At 38.0% G+C, this 23,628-nt stretch overlaps 1 protein-coding gene across 1 annotated transcript in view; it reads left to right on the forward strand.

Moving 5' to 3' along the window:
• The window catches only part of LOC306869717 (transmembrane protein 132C-like), a gene marked incomplete at both ends in the record, with an annotated part of 211,025 nt that overhangs the window by 160,635 nt on the left and 26,762 nt on the right, over positions 1-23,628 (forward strand). Inside the window, one exon of the mRNA XM_079416599.1 lies at positions 7,460-7,643. Coding sequence (XP_079272725.1) covers positions 7,460-7,643 — 184 coding nt within the window. The remainder of the gene's footprint in view (positions 1-7,459; positions 7,644-23,628) is intronic.

Here is a 23,628-nt window from a genome sequence, read left to right on the forward strand (position 1 = left end):
AAAATACGGTAGCAACGTTTTAGGTTTAAGGTTTTAACTTAAATTTACAGTTAAATACTGTAATTTCTTTAACTGATATAATCTTAATATACCAACCTATTAAAGTACTGAAATCTGTTTTGTTCCTTTGAAATACACTGATAACCACCAAATGCAGGTGATGATGAGAAAGTCACATGATGAGCCAAAGCCCATCACAAGCAACTTCTAAACAATAGCATATATAGAAGGTGCACAGTGCCATTCACACAAGCACTAAACACCATCATGGTGAGACTCATTAAACTGAAATATGCTATAAACATTAATTTAACAACATTAGATGTAACATACAACCCTAATAAACATAACTGATGAGAAAAAACTAAGAAGAAACAGTTATTTCAAACAAAAAACGTCAAATTCAAACAGAATTTGAAATGGAACGCAGGGAATTCTGGGAACGTCAGTTTACGGTTTTTCACTGTAAATTTTACAGGACCTTTCCATTAACCATGTAACAGGTTTTTACCGTAGCATTTTCAGTTTTTTACCGTTAAAATCACGATAATTTTTTACAGTGTAGACATTACATCTTACAACTGTGATTTTAAGGGTCTCAAAGGATGCTGCACATAACCATAATCCATCTTTGTAGTTTATTGCCGGTCTGTGATTGGTGGAGATGGAGCTGTCCGCTGCAAAAACACCAAACTTAGACAAATCATTCAGTGATCCGCCTGGCCTCAGCAAATATACAGCCTTTGTTTCTTGAAATAGATTTCCTTTGTCATCACATCCATCCGAATATACTTGCACTTTCACAGTTAATGAGCTTGATTGTAATTTAATGAAACTTCTGGTGTTTTCCAGTACAGACCGAGCCCTGCCTACGAACCCTCTTGAGCAGTCAGTGGGGGTTATTGTGGAGTGAAAACGCTTTACGAGGCTGCATTCAAATTCACTAAAATACTGCAGAGGATCTCGGTGAGGAAATGACAGCGCCGAAAGAGGCATTGTGTTCTAGACAAAGCAGAGAGGTGAAGAGAGGGAGAATGAAGGTGAAAGAGGAAAGAGAAGGATTGCTAGCATGACATTTCTGTTTCTTTTGGGCTCTGTATTGTGTGAAGACTGTTGGCGAGGCCGTACACACTAACACACACGTGTACTCACACACACCTGTACACGCTATTGTGTGGTGTGTAAGTTAAGGCATTGTAGCCGAACAGACCTCCACGTGGTTTAGTGTCAGATCGCTGTGCTCCACCCGTCTGTCACCACAGTTACCGTCTGCTGGAGCGCCACGGCAACCGTGCATCTCCGACACATTCCGCTGCCTTCCTCTCTTTCTCTCTCTCTTTCATGCTCACTGTTTTTTTATTCTCTCATTCTTTGTCCCATGACAGCTTTAGTTCTGGATGGTAGCCAGCGGTCAGTAACGAGGATATGTCATTGTTGTTCTTCCAGTCTCTCTCTCTCACCCACACACACATACACACACTCTTTTTGAATGCTTGCTCTCTAACCTGCCTCGCTTGTGCATGGTAAAATAGCAATTAGGTCAGTGTCTGGCACTATATTTAGCTCACCAAACTTCCATGAAGTGATTGTTTCTCATTGCTGGGCTGAACTTGAGCCTGAGCCAAGACAAAGATGGCTCTGAACGACCTGTCTCACTGCTGCATGGGAACAAGACCACATAGGCACATTCAGACGCTTGTGAATGAGACCACTATTGTAAATGCTTCTATTATGCTTATATAAATGCTTTTTTGTGTGTTTTTTCTTATTTACTGCAAATGTTTGCATTAAAGATTATTTTATGTTCATAAAATGTTGAATGTAAAGATGAATTGAAAAAATTAACAACTTTTGAATTGCTCAGTATTTGGTATTTTATCCCTTTTGCTTGAATGACAGAAGCAATTAGTAACCTAAAATATTTATTTTATCCCCCCATCGCAAAAAGGTCTTATATCAGAGCTGAAATTCTTAAATTCATAATGGCATTGCAATAAATGTTGCATGCACTGCAAAAAAATTAAATATAAAAAAATTAAATAAGTAAATAAATGATCAAAAATAAATAATAATATAGATAACTAAAACAATAAATAAATACATTTACTTTGTATCTATACAAATATCTAAACATGTTTAAATCAAGATTCAATTTTTTTGGGGGTAAAATTAATAAATTAAAAAGTTATTTTCTTGTTCTTAAAAAATCTTTTATTTACAAATCTTTTATTTTGTAACCATTTCAGTTTTCAAATTTTCAATTTCAAACCAAATGTAGTGCCTACTAGATGATATGTGATATCAGATGCAATTTATATAACTGCTTCATGGCAGCTAATTTTGCACAATGAGCAACATAACACACACTTTCTTAATAAAATGTAAAATCTGTTTAACTGTGTTGTTGTTCGATACATTGAGTAATTGATCATGATAATCTATCAATTTAAAGTCGGATTTAAATAAATCTATTTTGTAAATGTATGTTATTGATCTTATTAGAAAGGATTCATCTATTCATGCTTTATTTTTGTATTTTTTATTTTTCAAACTCATATTTTTTAACTAAAATGTCAAGCTTCGTCTTCCAGTGAAACGAGGCTTCTCTCTGACTCTGACGACAACCGTTGGATAAAACCAAGTCCCCATTCAACATGTTTTTCCCGTTTTCGATTTTGTTTCATAATATTTTTTCACGGAAGAAGAGATCTGCCACAACTTTAATCTCTTCGATGTAAATCTGAATCCTGTTTTCCGAGTGTGTCCTAACTCCAGAAAATACTTCAGTCCAGTGGCAGATTAATTAGAGTCGACGTGACAACCGAAAGCCCTTGGCTCGCTGTTCCCGGACACCTGCGGAGGAACTCTTTCAAGCAGTGTCCTGAAGTACACGTTTACCTGAGTGAACCCGTCACGGGTGACAAACAGCTCCTTAAGTCTGGCTGACTGCACTTCTCCGTTCCCTCTGCTTCTGTCCAGCACTCTAAAACACGACTTTCTCAACAAAGGTTAAACAACAGGCGAGTGATGTATGGGTGTGTGTGTCTGCCTCTCAGCTGCTCTCGGTTTCTGACCCACGATAAGATAAACACTCCTGCCTTTTCGGCATCTGTGGCGGCCACAAACTCTGAACCGATCGATGATGGCTAATTAATACAGCTGGGGACAATGAGACTCCTCTTTTCTCTCTTCTTCCCTCTGCTTAAATTAATTATGGCTGAGAGAGAGAGTGAAAATTCCCGTTTGTGTTTTGACTCCGATGCCCTGGTGCCTGTGCTTTCTCCCCGTTTGCCTCCAAATTCACTTGAAGTAAAGATAATTGCTCAATTGCATTAGGGTTTCTGAGGGGGTGAGAATCTACATGTGATCACATGAGCTTAAAAATGCAAAGATGTAATGCTAATTACATTTGCAAGGGGTTTTGTTATTGGTCATTGGTTTCGGAAGAGTTATTTTCACTGTTTGCTCTTTGGGCAGTTGTTTATGGTAATACATCTCACTACTCTTCTCTTAAAGGAAATTTCACGCAAAATTAAAGTTCTGTCATCATTAGCATCTTGTCACTGTATGACTTACTTTCTCATCTGCAGAATGAAAAAGAAGACATCCTGAAGGTCATGTTTTCCATTTTCTTTCCATGGCATCGCAAAGGATTTTTTTTCAAGCTCCAATAACTATGCAAAACCTACCATTAAAGTATTATAATAACTAAATTTATCAAGCCATCTGAAGGCATACATTTGCTTTGTGTGAGAAGCATACCAAATTTAAGTTATTATTTTAAAAATATTACATCCGCTCTCTTTGAGGTACACTGTAAATATATTACAATTTGTAAATAAACTAATATTTTTGGAGTATTTTTACAAAATTTCTACTTTTAAATTTGCTTGCAATTTCTGAGCAGTGTTATTTTAGTAGCATTGACATACGGTTATGTGAATATTTTAATTGATTTTTTTTTTATATGTGCTTTTAGTTTTAGTAGTTCTGTTGTGTTTTTGTCATTTTTATTTATTTATTTTTTTGTTTAGTTATTTTCATTTTAGATTTTTTATAGTTTTTAAAATTTTATATATTTATATTTATTAGTTTAAATTGTTTGATATTTAATATGTAAAGTTAAACTAAATTAAAATTAGATGTTATTTATTTATTAGTTTTTAGTTACATTTTTAGTTATTTTAGTACGTCAAGTTAAAGGTCAGGTAAGCGATTTCTGGAAGCCAATGTTGATATTTGAAATCACCAAAATAAACACGCCCCTACCCCAAAAGGGTCTCACCCCTATCTTTATAGCTCCGCCCCACACATACGTATGCATCCCAGGCAACAATAAGTAAAACCAATATTACTCACCTATTGAGAAGAAACAAAGCAACCTCAGCGTCTGATCGCAGGCCTTTCCATTCTTTGAGTTCTCTCCAGCGCTGGAAATCTGATCCGATATTTACACGGGTTCTACTTCTTGCCTTATCGTAACACCGTGTCCACACTGGATGCGAGCGGCACGGCCTACTATAGAACTCATAATTAGTGATGCTGTCTACACTGGATCCCGACAGTAAACTGCTGCCGTGTTCTTTTTATGACGTATTGATACAAATTTCAAAAGATTTTCAACGGTTGCGCATCCGGTGCACACACGGTGTAAGCCGCCTTTTGTTCCGTAGACATTTTCCTCTTTTGTTTTTTTATCCGCCATCTCTATCTTTCTATCTTTGATGTCTGATTTGTTAATTAATTGTTCAGATTTTTTGTGATTCAGTGAATCGATTTATTTGAAAATTCACATTTGCAAATTTAAACTTGCCATCTAAATGTTTGTCAGTAATTGCATGTCTTGTAATTGATCATGACTTTTAAAATGAAGAAGCACAAATGAGATTTGAGAGCTAGAAAACATTCAATACAACTCCCGTTGTGTTTCCGTGTTCCATGGTTCATACAGGTTCAAGCATGAGGTTGAGTCGGTCTTTTCATTTTGAGTGAACTCTGCCTTTAAAAGAAATTCAGAAATCCCATAATGCATCGCTCCTTTGCTGTACACTCTTTCTCCCCGCTTATTATCCAGCCGTTCGTAATGCTTAACAACTTTCCTGGAATACAGAATAACTTTGCTGTCCTCTCTACTTCTCATCTGCTTCTACATAACTAATCCTCTTAACGCCTGTGAAAGTCCTTTTCGGCACATTTGTGTTTGTGTATAATTGCGCTGCGGCCGCATGCACATGCGGTTTGCTTGTCTGCGGCTCATTGTTGAGTGTTTGGGTAAGATCGCTGTCTGACTCTGAGTGAAAAATGACAAAACGCTCGTGCTATTCAGAGAAGTGACATTGCGCTTCCAGAAGAGACAGAGAGGGACTGTGACTGATTCTTTTTCCTTGCTCTCGTTCTCCATAACATTATTTATCTCTCGTTTTCTGACTGGCCGCCCCCTCCCTCTCTCCCCGCTCCCCGTAGACGTATGCCATCTTTGCAATAAAGTATTGTCTGTTGGTTTATTGATTCATTTACTGCTTCTAGAACATTCTTTTGGAAGGAGGAAGGGGTCAGACAGCAGCACATCCATCAAGCGGCCGATTGGGCGAGTGTAATTGAACTCATTTCGGGTGTGTCATAACAAGGATGGAGGGGGGAGGCGGTTATTTGGCCCCTGATGATCTGAGGTCAAAGGTCAACTCGGAGCATTTAGAGAGGTCGTGCTCTAACTGTGCGCATTCATTCAGAAGAAAGAGGCGAGGAAGGAATCAGGGAGGGTTTCCTGTCATTCAGGGAAATGGATTTTGCTGCTTCCCATCAGTCTTGAATCTGAGTGCGTATGTACTGTATGTGTGCATCACAGAGCAAGACATGAAGTTTGCTCCACTTGTAGTGAGTTCAACCAAGAGCTGGCCACTGTCTGGTCATCACATAATGGGACTAAAAGCTTTGTATTATGTGTTGTTTTGGGGTGTGTAGTCATTGATCAGAAGTAATAAATACAGATTATTCAGTAGGCAAATCGGGAATATCTTGTTAACTTGCTACTAAGTGCCATAAATAAAACGTGTGAACATATCTTGTAAACATGACTTTGTTTCCTGGCATTCTGGTAAAAACCTGTGCATGCTGACCCGCGGAATGACAGTCTGCTGCATATTTTACAAATAATGCCAAGAACTGGCTGAAATCGGCCGTTCCATGTGTTATAGATTGCAGGTTTTGTGAATACATGTCTGTAACGGTCTGTGCTTGTCATTTAAGACTGAAACTGTATGGTTACATGATTCTACATTGCTTTAAGTGCTTTTTATACCTCGTTCTCCGTTTGTGACACTCGCACTAATGCACAGACCCCAAGTTATTCATTAATTGTATTAAGATGCATTGTCTTCTGGCTGTTACTGTTTCACACAATAAACCTTCTTTAATGGGTTTTTGTTGCTCTAATTTCCTCTGCAGATCAGTCCCTTGAGTTAATTCTGTGGATGTGATTAGAGAGGAAACCCTTCGAATTGTTAATATCTTTTGAGATGGTTTATGTGCAATAAGCACAAGCTGTTTCAGTGAAACTCACACAGATACTAATTAATCATTGCCTGAATTTATTTGTTAAAGTGTATCCACAGTAATATAACTGACATTTTGTTTGTTAAATGCATTAAATATTGAGCATGGCATGTTACTCGGCTAAATATTACATATATATTTTTTAATTTGGTAACACTTTATTTTGATAGTCCACTTTAGACATTCTACTAATAGTAAGTAACTTTGCAACTACATGTCTACTAGCAGTCATTAGCGTATTAGTAGACGGTCTGCTTCATATCTGCGAACACTTTATTTTGATGGGTCCACAACATACAACATACTGAGTATTAGAAACATTGCAAGTATATGTCAACTTATTCTACTAACCCTAAACCTACCCTACTGAGAGTTAGTAGGCATGTAGTTGCAAATTAATGATAATTAGTTGACATGTAGTTGACACGTAGTTACAAAGTTACTTATAGTTAGCAGAATGTCTAAAGTGGACTATCGAAATAAAGTACAACCTTTAATTTTTTCATAAAGAACATGCATTTTTATAATTTTATTATTTTTGACATTATTTTCATAAGCAAAGCCTAAATTATTAATTATCCCTTTACACACACACACACACACACACACACACAGATTTTAACATTTTAATATCTTTATTTTTTATTTCCTTTTTTACTTTATTATTACTGCTCACCTGTAAAACAGAGCATCATACAGTGAATTTTTTTTATGCTAATTTTTGTATCAGGCCAAAGGCAGTACTTCCCCCTGCTGTCCTGGAGGATGTGTGAATAGACATCAAAACAGAGCATAAAGTCTGGCTCTTGGCAGCAGTTGTACTAAAGGCCTTGATCTTCCTTGATCTAAGAGTGTCTCTCTCTCTCTCCCCCTCATCCAACATCTGTCTTTCTCTTTTTCACAACAGACTTGATGGTTCCATCTATGAGATCATGTGGGTGGACTTTGAGATTGACAATTTCATCAACCTGCGGTCATCGCAGTCCATCCGCTGGCAGATAGAATATCCCTCCACCGGAGCGTCTGCCGAAGTCATCTCCACCATCTACATCAGCCAGAGAGACCTACAGGGTATCGTACCCATCGCTGAGGTGAGAGCGCACCACTCACACAACCTCAGCCTCAAGGTTTTCTGGCATCTAAGCATGTGTGTTCATTCCTGCCCAATATATTGTCCCCTGTTTATTTTATACTGTATATATTTTTTAAATTTAAAGATTATAATCTTGGAAAATTTCAGTGATACATATTATATAGATTTCATTTCATGACTGTAGTCGTTTGGCTCAGTTTGCGTCTCCACTGCAGTTTAGTACCGCCTTAGATTGGGTGGGATTATTTACATGTCATTACAGTTGCACCGCCTCTACTGCCGTGACTCCTGAAAAACGTTTTCATTCCGCGTCGCTCGATCAAGCTCTCACTGGATCCGCTTCTTGGCTATCAACGAGAGGAACATCTGTACTTCCTCCATTTTTTGGTTGTTGAAAAAGTTGCGCTCATTCAAATCAGTTGCCTTCGATCCTTCACTGGCTGTGCTGATTTAAATCTAGCGGGTCTGTTGTGTCTCGTGTTGGAAGTTCAATGACGCAGGCAGTGACGATTATCTCCGGCCAATCAGTGATCAGCAGAGTTTACATGTCACGTTTTGGTAACGATACGGTTCGCTTGGAACCTCGACCGAGGTGGTACTAAAAAAGTACCATGTACTGTACCCAGTAGAAAACCCCCCAAAAGTGAACCGTACCGTGCCGTACGATGCAGTGGAAAAGCGCCATAAGTAGCCAGAGTTCCCATTTAAGGAAACTGCAATTTTCACAGTATTTTATGAGAGTACGAGAGTTTCATGTCAATATATTCAATTTATTTTTATTAATATTCTATTATTACTTTTTATAAGTCGCAATATTTCTAGCTGGAGTTCCCATTTAATGAAACTGATGCACCTGTTAGTCGAAGGACCAGACTTTGGACTTTTTACTTTGGACTCTTTGGACAAGAACTGCCCATTTACTCGGACTGACATATAAAGCTACTAGCCACAATATGTTGTGGTTTTATATGCGGTTTAGGGGCAGGCAGGTGTGCATTTGATGAAACTGAATGAAGATCATCCACCTGAACTGTGTTTTAGACAGGTAGGGATTGAACTCTATAGGGATTTAAGTCTTTCAGTCTTCCAGACATGCAGTCTCCTGTGGTTCAGAATGATTTGAATAACAATACGTTGTCATGTCAGAAACCTGGGACGCAAAGAATGCTTATAGTAAATAGACCACAGCAGCTATCTCTCTGCTTTGTAAACACAGCATGAGCAGTCAATAGCGAAGATGAAGAGCAAGAGAGCTGTTTGGTGCGAGGAATTTTCTTAGCTTGCTTTTTTGACCACATTATTTACAGATTAGGAAGATTTAATGTATACTCGTTTTTTTTTTAATTATGTACTTACATTTTGACAAGATATTATTTAGTTGGTAGGAAATTGTAATGTGGAAATGAGAGAAGAAGAGGATCAGGATATGATGTGGATCTCCTGCATCAACACTTGTGCTAACCACTAGGCCACAAGACAGACACCTTTTTTTTTTTTTTTTTAAATCACCCTCATATTTGACCTTCTGATAGGTCAGGTCATGTGTTCTTCCCCCACTGTTTGCAGCTCCATGAGGTATGTGCCTCCAGCAGGGGGGAGAGGTGACTCTCACAGCCCCAATCCTGGCTCTCCTGCTGGGGTACATGATTCCAGCACACTCCCATCAGCTCGCTCTCTACATGAAGCCTCTCACAGTGTTGAATGGTTGTTTCCTCTGTGGGGGGAAGTCATAGAGACTGAAACGGGAGGATAGAGAGTATTTTTATAAAAAAAATTACGCATCATTTTTGTATTTTTTTCTTTACACACACAATATTTGTTTGGAAAGAAATTCATACTTTTATTCAGCAAGCATGCATTCAATTGATTAAAAGTGATGGTAAAATCTGTATATCGTTACTGGTATTTTGAACTTTCTAATCATCAATGAAGCCAATTCTGACATTTTCCGCAAAAATATTATTCAGCACATCTATTTTCATCATTGATAATTGATGATTAAAAAAAATGTTTCTTGAGCACAAATTGCATATTATAATTATTTCTGAAATATCATGTGAAACGATATTGACAATATTAATGTTTTTACAATATTTTTGAAAAAAATAAATGAACATAAGAGCATAATTTACAGGAAATTATATATATGTGTGTGTGTGTGTGTGTGTGCCTGTGTGTACATCTATCTATCTGCCTATGTATCTGTCTATATACCTATCTATCTAGCTATCTATCTAGCTAGCTAGCTCGCTCTCTCTCTCTCTCCCCCCCTCTCTCTCTCTCTCTCTCTATATATATATATATATATATATATATATATATATATATATATATATATATATATATATATATATATATTATCTACAGAAAAAATACATTACTAAGAGTTATTGTTTTATATAGCTTTCTTTTTTCTCTTCATCTTTCCCTCTATACTACATGTCCGCAGTGACATCCAGTCCAAACCTTTTAAAGTTAGAGCTTGTTAGAGTCCCTGAGAACCTGTCAGCAAAGAAAGACAGAGACACCTGACACCAGAGACTTCCAGGCAGAAAAGGTCAGAAGATGAAAGACGGCCCATGCTGGAGTCCTGGACTTCCTGCGGAAGTGGCCCAACACTGTTCATTAACGAAAGACACACACACACAAAAAGCCACACGCGAAAGGGTGAGAAAACGCTAAGTAAAAGGAGGAGAAAAGATGAGGTACGTGGTGTGATAACGGTTAGTAATGTTTTTGTAGAAGACTGAGTTTATACATCAGTGGCGGTAAGTAATAAACTACCGCAAAAGTAATTTAATTTCTACATCAAAAACTCGCTTTCGAACCTATCCTGTGTATATTTACTCCATAAATGAACTCTTAACAGGACATATTTGTGCTCACAGTAACTATTAGAACTCGGCGAGTTCCAGTAGAGATACGTCCTATTAGCAGTAATTTGCCTCGCTGTGTAGACTCTATTTTACCCACAATGAGTATGTACTGAAAGAGGCTATTTCACCCCTCTCCTCTCTTTGGTGTTGAAAGCCAGTTATAAATTGGATCAGTGTGGCTTTTTCCTTACATCTGAGGTGCTGTGTAATTCTGCTTTGGGCTTGTTAGAGTGTTTTAAGCCCCAGACGGTGATACTTCCAGGCCATTTTCTTAGCTTTTTTCCATCTCCCTCTTTCTCTCTCTCTCTCTCTCTCTCTCTCGTACCTTCAAACTCACCTTTTCCTCTATATGTGTTGTGTATGTGACCCCTCTATCTTATCGTTCTTGCTCTGCGTGTGTGTGCATGTGTGTGTGTTTCCTCGCTGTTTGAGTTGTTCCCAGCGGAGTGAGCAGAATCAGTTGAGTGTCTGAGCAGTAATTAATTCTTAATTGGAACACTTGTTTATCTTTGTTGTTTGAAGATTCCAATGAGTTGCTGAAATACCCAGCGGGCCGTGTAGCTACGAGAGGGGCGGGGCTTTCAGCTGCACCACTTAATACCAGTCTGCCTGCTTTTGTTTACATAAGGGAAAGATAGCAAGAGTGAGCGAGAGAGAGAGTGCCATGCTTAATAGCGACTGTATTTGAAATGACAAATTTGCACGGCGATGAGTCGTTGCTATGGAGAGATGGGCAAAGAGGAGACTTTAAATGAATTGCTTATGCAGTATTGTGGTTTATTTCGATTACTGTTTCATGTATAAATGATTGAGTTATAGCACTGGAGATGTATGGAAGGATATGAAGACGATTGAGGGGATAGAAATGTTTCATGAGGAATTAGGAATAAGGAATTCTGTGTTTGGGCTTTTCAAAATGTAAATTTGTGGTTCATTTTCATTTGATATTTATACAGTTTTCATATGGCACATGGGATAAACTTTTACCGTATGTACTATATTACAAAATTTTAGCCCAGCAATGTTGCAAGTGCAACATTTTCTTTTACCTTTCAGAAGCAATGCTGACAGCATAAATAGAAAATACAGTATTTAAATTAATGAATGTTGTATTAAAGCCTTAAGACTCCTACAAATTTTCTTACTTGTATAGGACATGTTAGAATAGTATGAATAAATAACACGTTTTATATTTCTTGTTGGTTTAGATAAATATGGCAGGCAGTGTTTTATGGAAAGTTCATAAAGAGCAAAGTTAGCTGTTTTAATTTTACTATATTGAGAAAAAATTATTCAGATTTTTTTTATGAACAATATTGAAAGACCGGTGTTAATAATTCATTAAATAGCTTGTATGGGAGTTCCAGGTGTATTTATATATCATATAATTCTAGAAATAATGCTTATAAAAACTATTTATTAGTTAAAAACTGTTGTTGTTATTATTATTATTTGTTTATTATTATTTTATCATTTCTATTTCTAACATTTATTTAGAATTTTAGTTATTTATTGTTATATATTTTTTGTAAAAAATAATTCACTGTTAGAACATAATATATCCAATGCATGGATGTTATATTCCAGTATATTACATGTTTTTGTTTTTGTTAACATCAAGTCCTGTCCTGCATTTTTTTATATTTTTATATTGCAAAATAACTACAATAATACAGTAGCATTCATGTTTTATGCATCTGTTATATGTTATTACTAATTCAGCTATTCATTGTAATATTTTTTTTGTTTTTTTTGGACCATTAATGAACAAATCCTTGGTAAGCTCTGCCAGTGCCATAACGTTTGGAGAGACTTAAGTGCATCCTAAATGAATGAGAGTTGCTACCTCAATGGACTTGCTCACAGATCGTTTAATGCCATTTTAGGTTTAGTTTAGTTAGATTGGGATGAATGGTGAGTTGTTTACTTGGTACTTAGTCCATCTGTTTGCATCAGTTTGACACATTCAGGCAGATTTGTAGAAAACTTGACAAGATGTCTTAATGATAAGGTAATCAGCCAATCACAGGCGATATATAGGCATCCTTTCACATATTTCGCCATTACTCCAAATTACATTCAGGTCACGCTTTAGAGCCTCTCTCTGGGACAAAATCCACTGGTGTTGCTCTTGGTGCCTTAACAAAATGAGTGGTTTGCACACTATTTAATGTTTTTTGGTTTTATTTTTGTAATGTTGATTATTTTCTCATCACACTGCCTTCCTTGCCTCCCTGGCTCAAACAGCAGAAAGAGGGGCCTGAAGCTGCAGCCGCACTGGGACAGGTGCTTTTAATGTAATTAAAGACAGGAAATTTAAACATCGTCCCGCCTGAAGCAGTTCATTTGGGCCATTACCTTTCATTTCTCAACCAAACCTTCACGTGCCATCTTCAAGTTTTTTCAAACACTCACGCCGTATTCGTGTCTCTATATCTCTGTTCGTGTTCCTCATTAGCTTACTTTGAGCAAGCAGAGGAAGGTGGAGGAGAGAGAAAGAAAGCAAGAAAGCAAAAGAGAGAGAGAGCAGTCTTGTCTATATTTATCACAGGCGGTACATGGAGCTGCCATGCCTAGTTTTAATAATACGGTATGATGAATGGATGTTTCCCACAGGTCAAAGAAAGAGTGGAGGGAACAGTGGCAACGGAAAAAGAAAGTCCTAAAAACGAGAGCCTAAATGGTGATGTTTTGCATTTTTTCCGGAGTGTTTAATAGTCTGACTCTCCCTTTGTGTTTCTGAATAAGACCGAGCATTGTATTCCGAGGGCCAGGAAGACGGTGGCTCCAGGGACTGAAGTCCCTAACAGGCCTAACGGAGGCACACAGTCCACCGAGGGCTTTGATCACTGTTCTATTCATTGTTGCCTTGCCAACTTAGATTTATCACGCCCTCTTCAGAGGCCGTTTTATGCTGTAAATACGATCAGCAACATAAAAACAAAATAAAATATAGCCCATCAGGAACTAAATGCAATCGATAGCTAAGGTACGAGCAAAACAAAGTAATCAAATGAAAAAAATAGGTACTTTTCTTTTTGGAAAAGAAAGATTCTTCAGCATGTCAAAAATACTGCCGAGAAAATCTATAGGATGGCGTTTATAGGGAAAGCCGTTCTGATCGTTCTTGACTGGTAGTTAGTTTATTGAAGAACAATAATGATAACTGTCAGATCCATGATTCAGTGGTTTGTGACATGCAGGAGTTTTTAAACCACTTTTGTTATTTGCTATTTTTCACTTTTCTTTTCTTAATTGCTGATTTTTCACCCACTCCTGGCAATGCAAGGCATTTTCCATTAAAAAGATGACTTAGGGTCATTCAACACAGATTGCGATTTTCCATTCCATTGCACTACCTTTCCATTATTTTTCTATGTAAACATGCTAGACAGATGTGTTTGAGTGTTGTACTTGTGTCTTGTGTCTTTTGCATCGTCTCACGCGTGAAATGCAGCACTCATGTTAGTGCGTTCAACTTTCAAAAAACACGTCTTGAGACCATGGGCCCTATCATACACCCGCAAGTGTTTTTGCTAGTTTCAGCCCGACGCAGTTTTCCTTTTCCCTTCCTGCGCCGAGTTGTTTAAATAGCAAATACATTTGCACCCATTTGTGCACCCATGGGCGTGCTGGTCTAAAAAAGAGGTGTGTTTAGGCGCATTGTTGGCACGTTACTATTTGGAGGAACTGAAAATAGACTGCACCATGACCAATTCAATAATTTTTTTGCTATTTAAAGAGCGCGTTAGTAGAAAATGCGCCTCTGGGTGGGTCCATAACGCGCATTCACTTTGCTTTTTACACACAGGATGCCACTAAATATGTGTATAGATTTGAACTATACTCCTCTGAAGGTCCAGTGAGCATGTTAGGATGAGATGAATAAATGTAGGGCACAGATACACACACACACACAAATTTTATAAGCGTTTAGTGGCGAATTCTTTAAAAGGCAAAGATATGGAGCAAAGAGTCGCACAGTAAAGAAAAGAGCACACGATTATTCTGTGTGTCAGAGAAAGGAGTTGCAGCGGAGAGCAAACACAGACACACACACACACACACACACACACACACAATGCCTAACATAAAAGTGAGTGAAGTGACATACTGCCAAGCATGGTGACCCATACTCGGAATTCGTGCTCTGCATTTAACCCATCCAATGTGCACACACACAGCAGTGAACACACACACACCGTGAACACACACCCGGAGCAGTGGGCAGCATTTATGCTGCGGCGCCCGGGGAGCAGTTGGGGGTTCGGTGCCTTGCTCAAGGGCACCTCAGTCGTGGTATTGAGGGTGGAGAGAGCGCTGGACATTCACTCCCCCCACCTACAATCCCTGCCGGCCCGAGACTCGAACCCGCAACCTTTGGATTACGAGTCCGACTCTCTAACCATTAGGCCACGACTTCCCCCGAGTCGTGGCCTCACGACTCGGGGGATCGAGACATACTGACTCACCTGGATATTACAGTGTGGTTAGCGGCATCATTACACACCAGAGGGTCACGAGGCTCACACACACATAGACGGCACAAAAACGGTTTGGAGAAAGGTTTCCCGTATTTCTGGCCCTATTAGAAGGCCTGTAATTCAGAGTGTCGTGAAGCTAATTGTCAATTACATCTGATCTATCAGTCTCAGTGCCAGAGCTGCCAAGACCTGCAAAGACGCTCTCTACTTCTACTTCTCTCTCATTCTCCTCTCCCACCTCTGAGCTCTTCACCTCTAGAGCTTTCCGAGCGCTCTCCTTCAAAGCAGGGCCATTGCACAGCAATTTGGCTCGGTGAAATGGAATTGTGTGCGTGTCCGTGAGAGAAACTCAGACAGAGAGAATGATTTGCTAGAAATCGCTGCCTGTTCGTATTTGTATTCCATACATAAATCCAAAAAGCGAGGGCAGAGTTCTTCAATGTTTTGCTTGATAAGGCTTGTCGGGAGAACAAAAGTAGGTTGTATTAGCGATTCATCTGGAAAAAAAAACCAAAAACAAAACGCTCGACTATCACTCCGTATCCCGCTGATGCGAATGGTATGTGTGCGCTGTGTTTTTGTACCCTGTGAACTCCTGTTTTCCTGTTTACCTCACTTCTTTCCGTCTGACTTTCTCAGGCCTGCTGGAAGAAATGAGAGGTAAAGCATTTAAAGTTGAATTAGCGTGAGGCGCCGTGCTCGGCGGGGACCCGAGCGTCCGCTCTCCCTTCGTGTGTTTAATGGGTTTGCATTAAAACGCCGCTAAGTGCCTCCACCAATTTACCTCTCACAGCTTATCAATGGGAAACTAGAAAGAGAAGCGAACAGCAGAAAAAAGCACAGAGGATGTCTTTTAGAGGGGTTTTAGAGGTTAATTATATTTAAAATGTTTCTATATACATTTCAATTTGATCAACGATAATACGCATTTAGAAGAAGAGTGAGATAGTGGCAGAAGTGTTTTTTGATTGCAGTGTCTGTGTGGGTTTGTGTGATAAAGGTCCATGTTTGTTAGATGAAAAGTGAACGTTAGACAGTGTGAAATATTGATGCTCAGTGTCTCCCTGCTGTGCCCCCTGTTAAAGCTTCGAATGATTTTTAGCTTGGCAGCATCAGCCGTTCCACTCCCTTGAATTGCCTCCAGTCTTACCTAATCACATAATTTTTTTAAATTAACTTTTTGGAAAGTAACATGTTAGTTGTTTATTATTATTATTATTATTATTGCTATAGTTTATAGGCCTATATTTATATTTTTGCTATAATTTTATTTTTATTTATTTATTTTAAAGCTGAATTTTTAGCAGCCATTACACCAATCTTCAGTATGACATGATCTGAATATTTTTAATAAATAATATTTTTCCCTCTGATTTTTAGGATTATTTGATGAATATAAAAATAAAAACTGCATTTATTTGAAGTAGAAATATTTAGTAACATTATAAATGTCTTTACTGTTACTTATGATCAATTTAATGCTTCCTTGCTGAATAAAAGTGTTAATTTCTTTATGAAAAAAAACGGAACTTGTTGAAAGGTAGTGCAATATGTATAGTAAAGAATGTAGTGCATAATAGTGTAAAGTAATGAAAAGCTAACAGTTTTTATATTTATTTAACAAATTATTGTTATGAAGCTGTATGGGGTTGTTGAAATGTTGCTTTATTTCTTAAAAGTTATAAGAGATATAATTATTGTATGCACAAAAAGTCAAACGCCAACCTCTGGTGTAAGACTTCAGAAAAGAGAAAGCCTCAGGCAGCGCAGAAGTCACATTTCTTTCTGTATACCATAATTAGTTAGTTTTTATGTAACAGTAGCTAACGTTTGCCCAACACTGATTAGCACATACAGGAAATCAACTGAATCACAGAAATGTGGGACACAGGACTTAGCGGCTCCGCTTGTCAACAATAAGCCTTTGAAATTGTTAGACGGGAATGCAGACGCGTACAATGGTTATGAAAGACATCTCCTAATTGGATGATGACATGCTCAAGTGAGCTGTGTGATACAGGAGGAGAAATGTAATGAATCTGCTAATTAGAGGTTAACTTGAAGTGTGCGTACAGCTGTCAGAAGAGTGTTTAGTTTATGTTGATGACCACATGCAGCTCCTCCCATTTGTTTATCCAGCCATTATGCGTCATTTTTCATGTTTATTGTTAGTATCGCTTGATGCCTCGTGCCAAAGCGTTGACGGCCGATCATATTAGTCTGATTTTTGGCACAGGTTCTGCTTACTTGCTAGTGTGTGTGTGTGTAGATTGTTGTTGTTGTAATTATTCAGTTTCTTTAAGGGTGAGCGTGGTATGGGAGTTAACTGTTTTCTGCTGTGACCTGCACATTTCACCAGCACGGTCACGTTTACAAGCTTGTATTTCAAAGCTTAATTATGGTCAGTTACAAGCTGCCGCCGAGGCCTTGGAGGTGAACCGTGCGGCTAGATGTGTTTGTGACCTCCCTGATTTTATGGCTGTTTAGCTTTGTATTTAATACAAGATGAAAGCCATTGCATTTATAGCAGGTGCACAGCACTGATAATGACAGCCAGCGGTGATGTATTTAGACACAGTGCATTGTGGGGGATCAGGTGACCCTCAAGTGTCTGTTTATTTCCATTCAAATTTCGACTTCCAAGTTTGAAGTTGCGAATAATTGGATAGTTTCTCTTACAAAGCAACAAAATGACCTGTCATTGTAATTACACTGACATTTACTGTGACCTCTTTCTGTACCAACCTGCCTTACCGGAGTGGCATTCACACCCTCCTGTTCCAGTTCTCTGAAGGTCGATAACCCCCAAAACCCAAATTGCACCAGATCGAATCGCCTGGCATTGGAATCACCCGAACATGACGACATAAAATAATTAGAGGCACGTATCAATAGTTCCTAAAGTGTTAATGTGCCTTAATTGAGTTCTATTTTTAGCGCACATGGTCTCCATCCACTGTTTAAATGGGATTAGAGTTTCCTGTTAAATCCATATCGACAGAGCCATACGCAGACCATTATCCTCAGAACTTAATTAGTTGTAAGTAGGGGTGGAAAGATACATGTATTCGTACCAAACCGTCACGTTACGGACATCTCGGTTCGGTGCATGAGGCCTTACAGCGAATACAGGCAATTCACCCTCAATCCAGAAGTGGGTGCCCGCAGTAATGCAACGCTGTTTGATAACCGCCAGAAGAAGAACAGGCGAATGCCATGAGTTGCGCACTTGACAACAAAGCCCCCAGACAGTGACCATGTGCTGATTCTGAACGCGTCTCTCACTGACAAAGGAGTGTACATTTGCGATGTAACGTATCTGAATGCTAAACTATTGTTTATTATGTAAATTATCGGCTTTGTACTTCAATCGCATTCCAACGGTGACACAGAGGCAGGCGTGCTGATGTTTGCTTCACTGTATTTTATTTTGATAAAGTACCAACTGCGCTGTCAAGTTAGCAATGCTGGAACTGATATGTTTTGCGTGTGTGCGCTCCGATCACTTCAACTGTTTCCTTATACCGGCAGATTCAACTTTAAACACTTATAGTCTTATTAATAATGCATCACTGTATAAAGGTCTGCTTTTATTTTTGTACACTCACAATGAAAACAAACCTTGTGCTTTTGTAAAACAAAGAAAACAAATAAGATGTCGCTTTCTGCCATTTGAGTTTGAACTGAAATGAACACAAAATGAACTGAAACTCATATATAGGCTACGTTACGCGTCGCACTGTTTTTTTCTCTTGTTTATCTGTAAACGAAATCAAATATTTCAAGAATTTATTCCTTGCATGTATATGTACTGTAGATTTATATATATATAACAATGTAATTATATTTAGTATTTTCACAACTAGGTGAATTTATTTTTTACTACTGTCTGTTCAAAATAAATGAAAAGAAACCAAGCATAGTAGATTTTATTTAATTTTTTCCTGTTGTATCGAAATCGTATCGAACCGTGACCCCCGAACCGAGGTACGTACCGAACCGTGACATCTGTGTACCGTTCCACTCCTAGTTGTAAGCATTACAACTTTTCAAAACCCCTAATATTAAACTACATGTGCTTCAGGCATTAATCATACCTCAAATTTGATTTCTGAAAGATTAAGATGCTTAAGTAATGATGCTGAAAATCATCAGCTTTGCCATCTCAGAAATGAATTGAATTTTAATATTTATTGAAATTGAAAACAGGTTTTATTTAAGGCAATAATATTTCACAATATTCTATCAAAAAAAAAAAGCAAGCTTGGTAAGCATTAGAGACTTCTTTCAAAAACATGAAATCTTCGATGAAAAACTATATAGTGTAAAAGTCTATTTCATATGATTCTACAGAAGAATTACACTGATGCAAACTCTGAGTCAGTTCAGAGCTTGCTAGAATCTCTTATTTAATTCTGCTTTCACGGTCTGTCCTGCCTTGTGCTACTCGTTCTGTCCCGATGTGCTACAGCTTCAGCGCTGCGGTGGGGAATCTACTTGGATTAGTTGAATGATGCAGGCTTATGGTCCTTCTGATGCTTTATTGATTGGGCATTGGTCAGGCGGCTCTCTGGACCGCAGTGACGGATCCTGTTGTTTGAGGGTTTCGGTTCAGCGCGTCCTAAACCGCAGTCTGTGTGGTGAGGTCATTTGTGGTTGTCAGAGTAATTGGGCAGAGCACAGAGGTTTGAAGACACACCATGTCCGCAATCAAATCTGCTGGATCGTTTTCGCAATTATATTTTTAATCAGGCCATTTTTATATGCCTCTTCCTGTCAATTAAAATCACGATTTGGCCCAAAATCATTTGCATTTCACAGCTCGAAAGTGTTCATTAATAAAACACAGATCACAAACCTTTCGTTTACTGCAACCAATTATAACAAAATTCGCTATCCCCGTCCAATATCACATGTCTCCGTGCTAAAGGCATCTGATTGATGGATTGTTATTTACTGTGGAGAAACTTCAGCCTCTGTACACAGACATTCTCAGTTTTATAGCTTTCGCGTTCGTCGCCGTTGCCCATCTGAGCCGATCCTCCATCCAGCCTCTATTTAGGGGAGGAAACACGACCCATAAATCACCACTGTGCCCACGGACACCTCTCTTCTCTTAACGCTTTGTGATATATATGGGTCCATGCACTATAGCTGCCGTTATGGCAGGAGGAGCTCAGGGAAAATTGGATATTGAGGCAAAAGGGGAAAACAGGAAATGAGCTTAAGGATCGCAATGTGATTGGGCCTGTGGGCAAGAGAGCAGAAATTAGCATAAGACGCACAGTAGCATACTGAGATTGGCCCAGAACATGACAGCTGCATAGTAATTATTGCCCCTACTCTTTTCTCATAAATTCACAAGGGGCAGTTGCTTGAACACTGGCCCTTTTAATGGCACAATTCCCACAGCAGTCTGGGAGGTGGACGACTCTGAGCAGAAACGCAGGAAGTTCAGCTTCGCATTTATTTTTTTCTGTATTGCTGGTGGACAGAAACGCACATGTAATGAAACTTGTTTATTTTCAGCGTGTTTATAAATGTTTCTAATTAAATATATTGGTGTAGAGTGGACCTAGACTGAAGTTCGAGTTGTATCTTTATCTCACGCCATCTGTTTGTCTTTAGGTGAGGATTCAGTTAATAAACATGAAAAACTAAAGCAATTCCTCATTTGCAAGATAGCGATGGTGTAGAGGAGTGCAGCCAAAAAAGGTCATACTTTTAATAGCTTTGTGTGAGTAACAGACCAAAAGTCAGTTTCAATTCAATACATTTCTCTGCTAGTTAAACTAGCACTAAAAACAGTTCAGTGAAGTTTGACTTAACAGATGCCTCCACGCTTACTAAGATAACAGTTTTTTCCGGAATTGACCGTTCGCAAAGCGCTTGATTGACAGGCGATCTGACCAATCATAACGCCGAATCTGCCATCTTGTCCGACAGCTACAGCTGAAAACTAGCAATAAATTACATTTTCTGCCTATTTGTTTTATTCATGTTTACACCTACCCCAACCCTAAACAATAATGCAAAAACCGTTTATTATTGTACAGTATGATTAAAAAAAAGCTGTATTTATGTGCACATGCCCAGGAGCTGTAGCTGTATTCCAACCACAAATCAGACAGGAGAGTAGATTAACTTCGGTGGAATTAAACCTGAAAAATGGTGTGCAACACGGTTAAAATAAAATATGTTCTGAAGTTAATTCAAGTTAATTTTGTGCTTTAAGTAAATATGAAAAGACGATCGGTTTTCGTGCTGCTTTAACTGAGGCAATTCAGTGACCTGTCATTGAAGAGCCACAGAATGGTATTTATTGTTTGAATTTCTTTAAAAATGACAAAAATATATGATTTTTATTTGTATTCCATTGAGTCTAATCAATAGTAGATTTCTTTTCCTGTGCCAAAATGTGTTCCTGTAGCTCAACTGGTAGAGCGTGACCAAGGTCTTGGATTGAAATTCCAGGGAAGACGCATTCTGGCAAAAATGTATGTCTTGAATGCGCTGTAAGTAGCATTGGATAGAAGTGTCTGCCAGGTGCATAAATATAAAATGTTGATTTACATTTACATTCTCATCTTGGCAAGAAAAATATGAAATGACCAACCAAATTAGCTTACTGTATCTCCTCATGTAGATTTTCAAATATATAAAAGAAAAAGTAAGAAATGTTTCAGTTTCCAAGTCGTTTTTGATGTCTGTGTTAATAATTTTTTAGAACAGTCTGCCAAATTACTAGAGGAATCTGCAAATTGAGTTTAGATTAATTACGTTATCTCCATGCCTGGTTTGGTGTGTCTTGTTTTGAAATATATTTCAGCCAGTTATGACTTCTTTGTTTCTTTCAGGAAGTTGATATGAAGTTTGAAAATGGGTAAATTGTTGGTAAATTGTCAACACAGAGGTGTAAACATGGTATGGATTATGCCGCAGTTATTTAGCTAAAATCATCTTCAGAATTACTGGCCCACAGGGTTTGGCAAATCTGGAAATAAAATCCCCCAGCTTCAGTTGCTAGAGCCCCTCTGTTACAACCCACTCACACACACACACCAAGCCAACCTGACAAAACAAGTATCATCACATATGCCAGGTTATGCAATAGAGAGAGAGAAAAAGACATGCTCTCACAGATGTCTGCGCGTTTAGACATTATCCTGCATTACTGCTGGCTTGCTTTTATTCAAATGTATTTTTCATTCTACAAAGAGACAGTTTTTAGATGTATTGATTTTTGAGGATTTGTAATGCCGTTTTTTCCCCCTCAAGATTTCCAATGTGGCTTTCCTTGTGTGTGTGTGTGTGTGTGTGAATGCAATCTAATGAACTCTGAAATGGACCATCTTTCAATATGTGGGGTAAATAAGAAAAAAACATTTGCGCATTGATTGTAGGAACAAGGAATCCAAAATGTTTTATTAGATCCAATAACCCAGTCAGTGGTGAATGGACCTAAATGGATGAAATTTTTCTTACTGGTCCAGTCGATATCGCCATTACTCATTCGTGGTACTAAAACTGAAGTGACTAGAGGATGGTAGTAGAACTACATGCTACTTTTTGTCATCTTTTTTACTGAATTTAAACTTTAACATAACATTATAGACCATGGTCCTTTTTTTATATTAAGATTTGAAGGTATAGTTTCTCAACCCCCAGATTAATGTTAGGAGAAAACTTTTAAGTAATTTCTTGACTCATACGGGTACTCTGTAGTGCTGGCAAAACTGTTTTTTAGGCTGTACCACGTCAACTTCTGGCTCAACCAATTGCATGAGTGCAGGGGCGGCGCTACCGTTTTGTTTGACCAATAGAGTATAACATTGCCCTCCCACTTTTTCAGCAGCCTTGGTTTAGTTTTTAGCTGTAGGGATTTTTAAAAAGTCCTTATTAAAGAGTTATAAGCCACGAACCAAACAAACCATATATGAGTTAAAAACTTAGTTTTGAAGCAAAAAATATTTGAATAAAAAGATGAAGGTACAACACTGTGTACTTAACAGCTTTAATGAGCAAAATAACTACAATTCCATGAATCACTGCAAATTACATAATTGCATTAAAAATGGAGGACTATAAAACTATCGATTTACAGCTATTTATTATTTTTAGAGCATAGAAAAATAACTATCATTCGTAGTGCATTAAGGTATTCTTTATACACAATTTGTATGCCGTTATTGTCTGATTGGTGCAGAATCATGGGTAATGTAGTTTTTCACCTGGAACATGTTTATTTATTAAAACTAGTGCTGTCAAACGATTAATCGCATCCAAAATAAAAGTTTTTCTTTACATAATACATGTGTGTGTACTGTGTATATTTATAATGTTTATATAAACACATGCATGTATATATTTAAGATATTTAAAAATGTTTATATATTTATATATAAATATACTCAGCACTAGCGTACTATGAATTGAATACAGTGACACCCACCCCGTTAAAAAAAATATGGTGTATCTACATTCATTCAACTGATTTTTTTTAAGAAGTCTTTGTGCTTCCCAATAGGATATCTCTTTGTCACATCCATAATCTTTATGTCATTCCGTTGTAAGAGGGATTATTGTACACAGATCCAATCAGTCATCCCTGTCCCCGGCACGT

Source organism: Barbus barbus (assembly GCF_936440315.1).
Source record: "Barbus barbus genome assembly, chromosome: 5".
Lineage (NCBI taxonomy): Eukaryota > Metazoa > Chordata > Actinopteri > Cypriniformes > Cyprinidae > Barbus > Barbus barbus.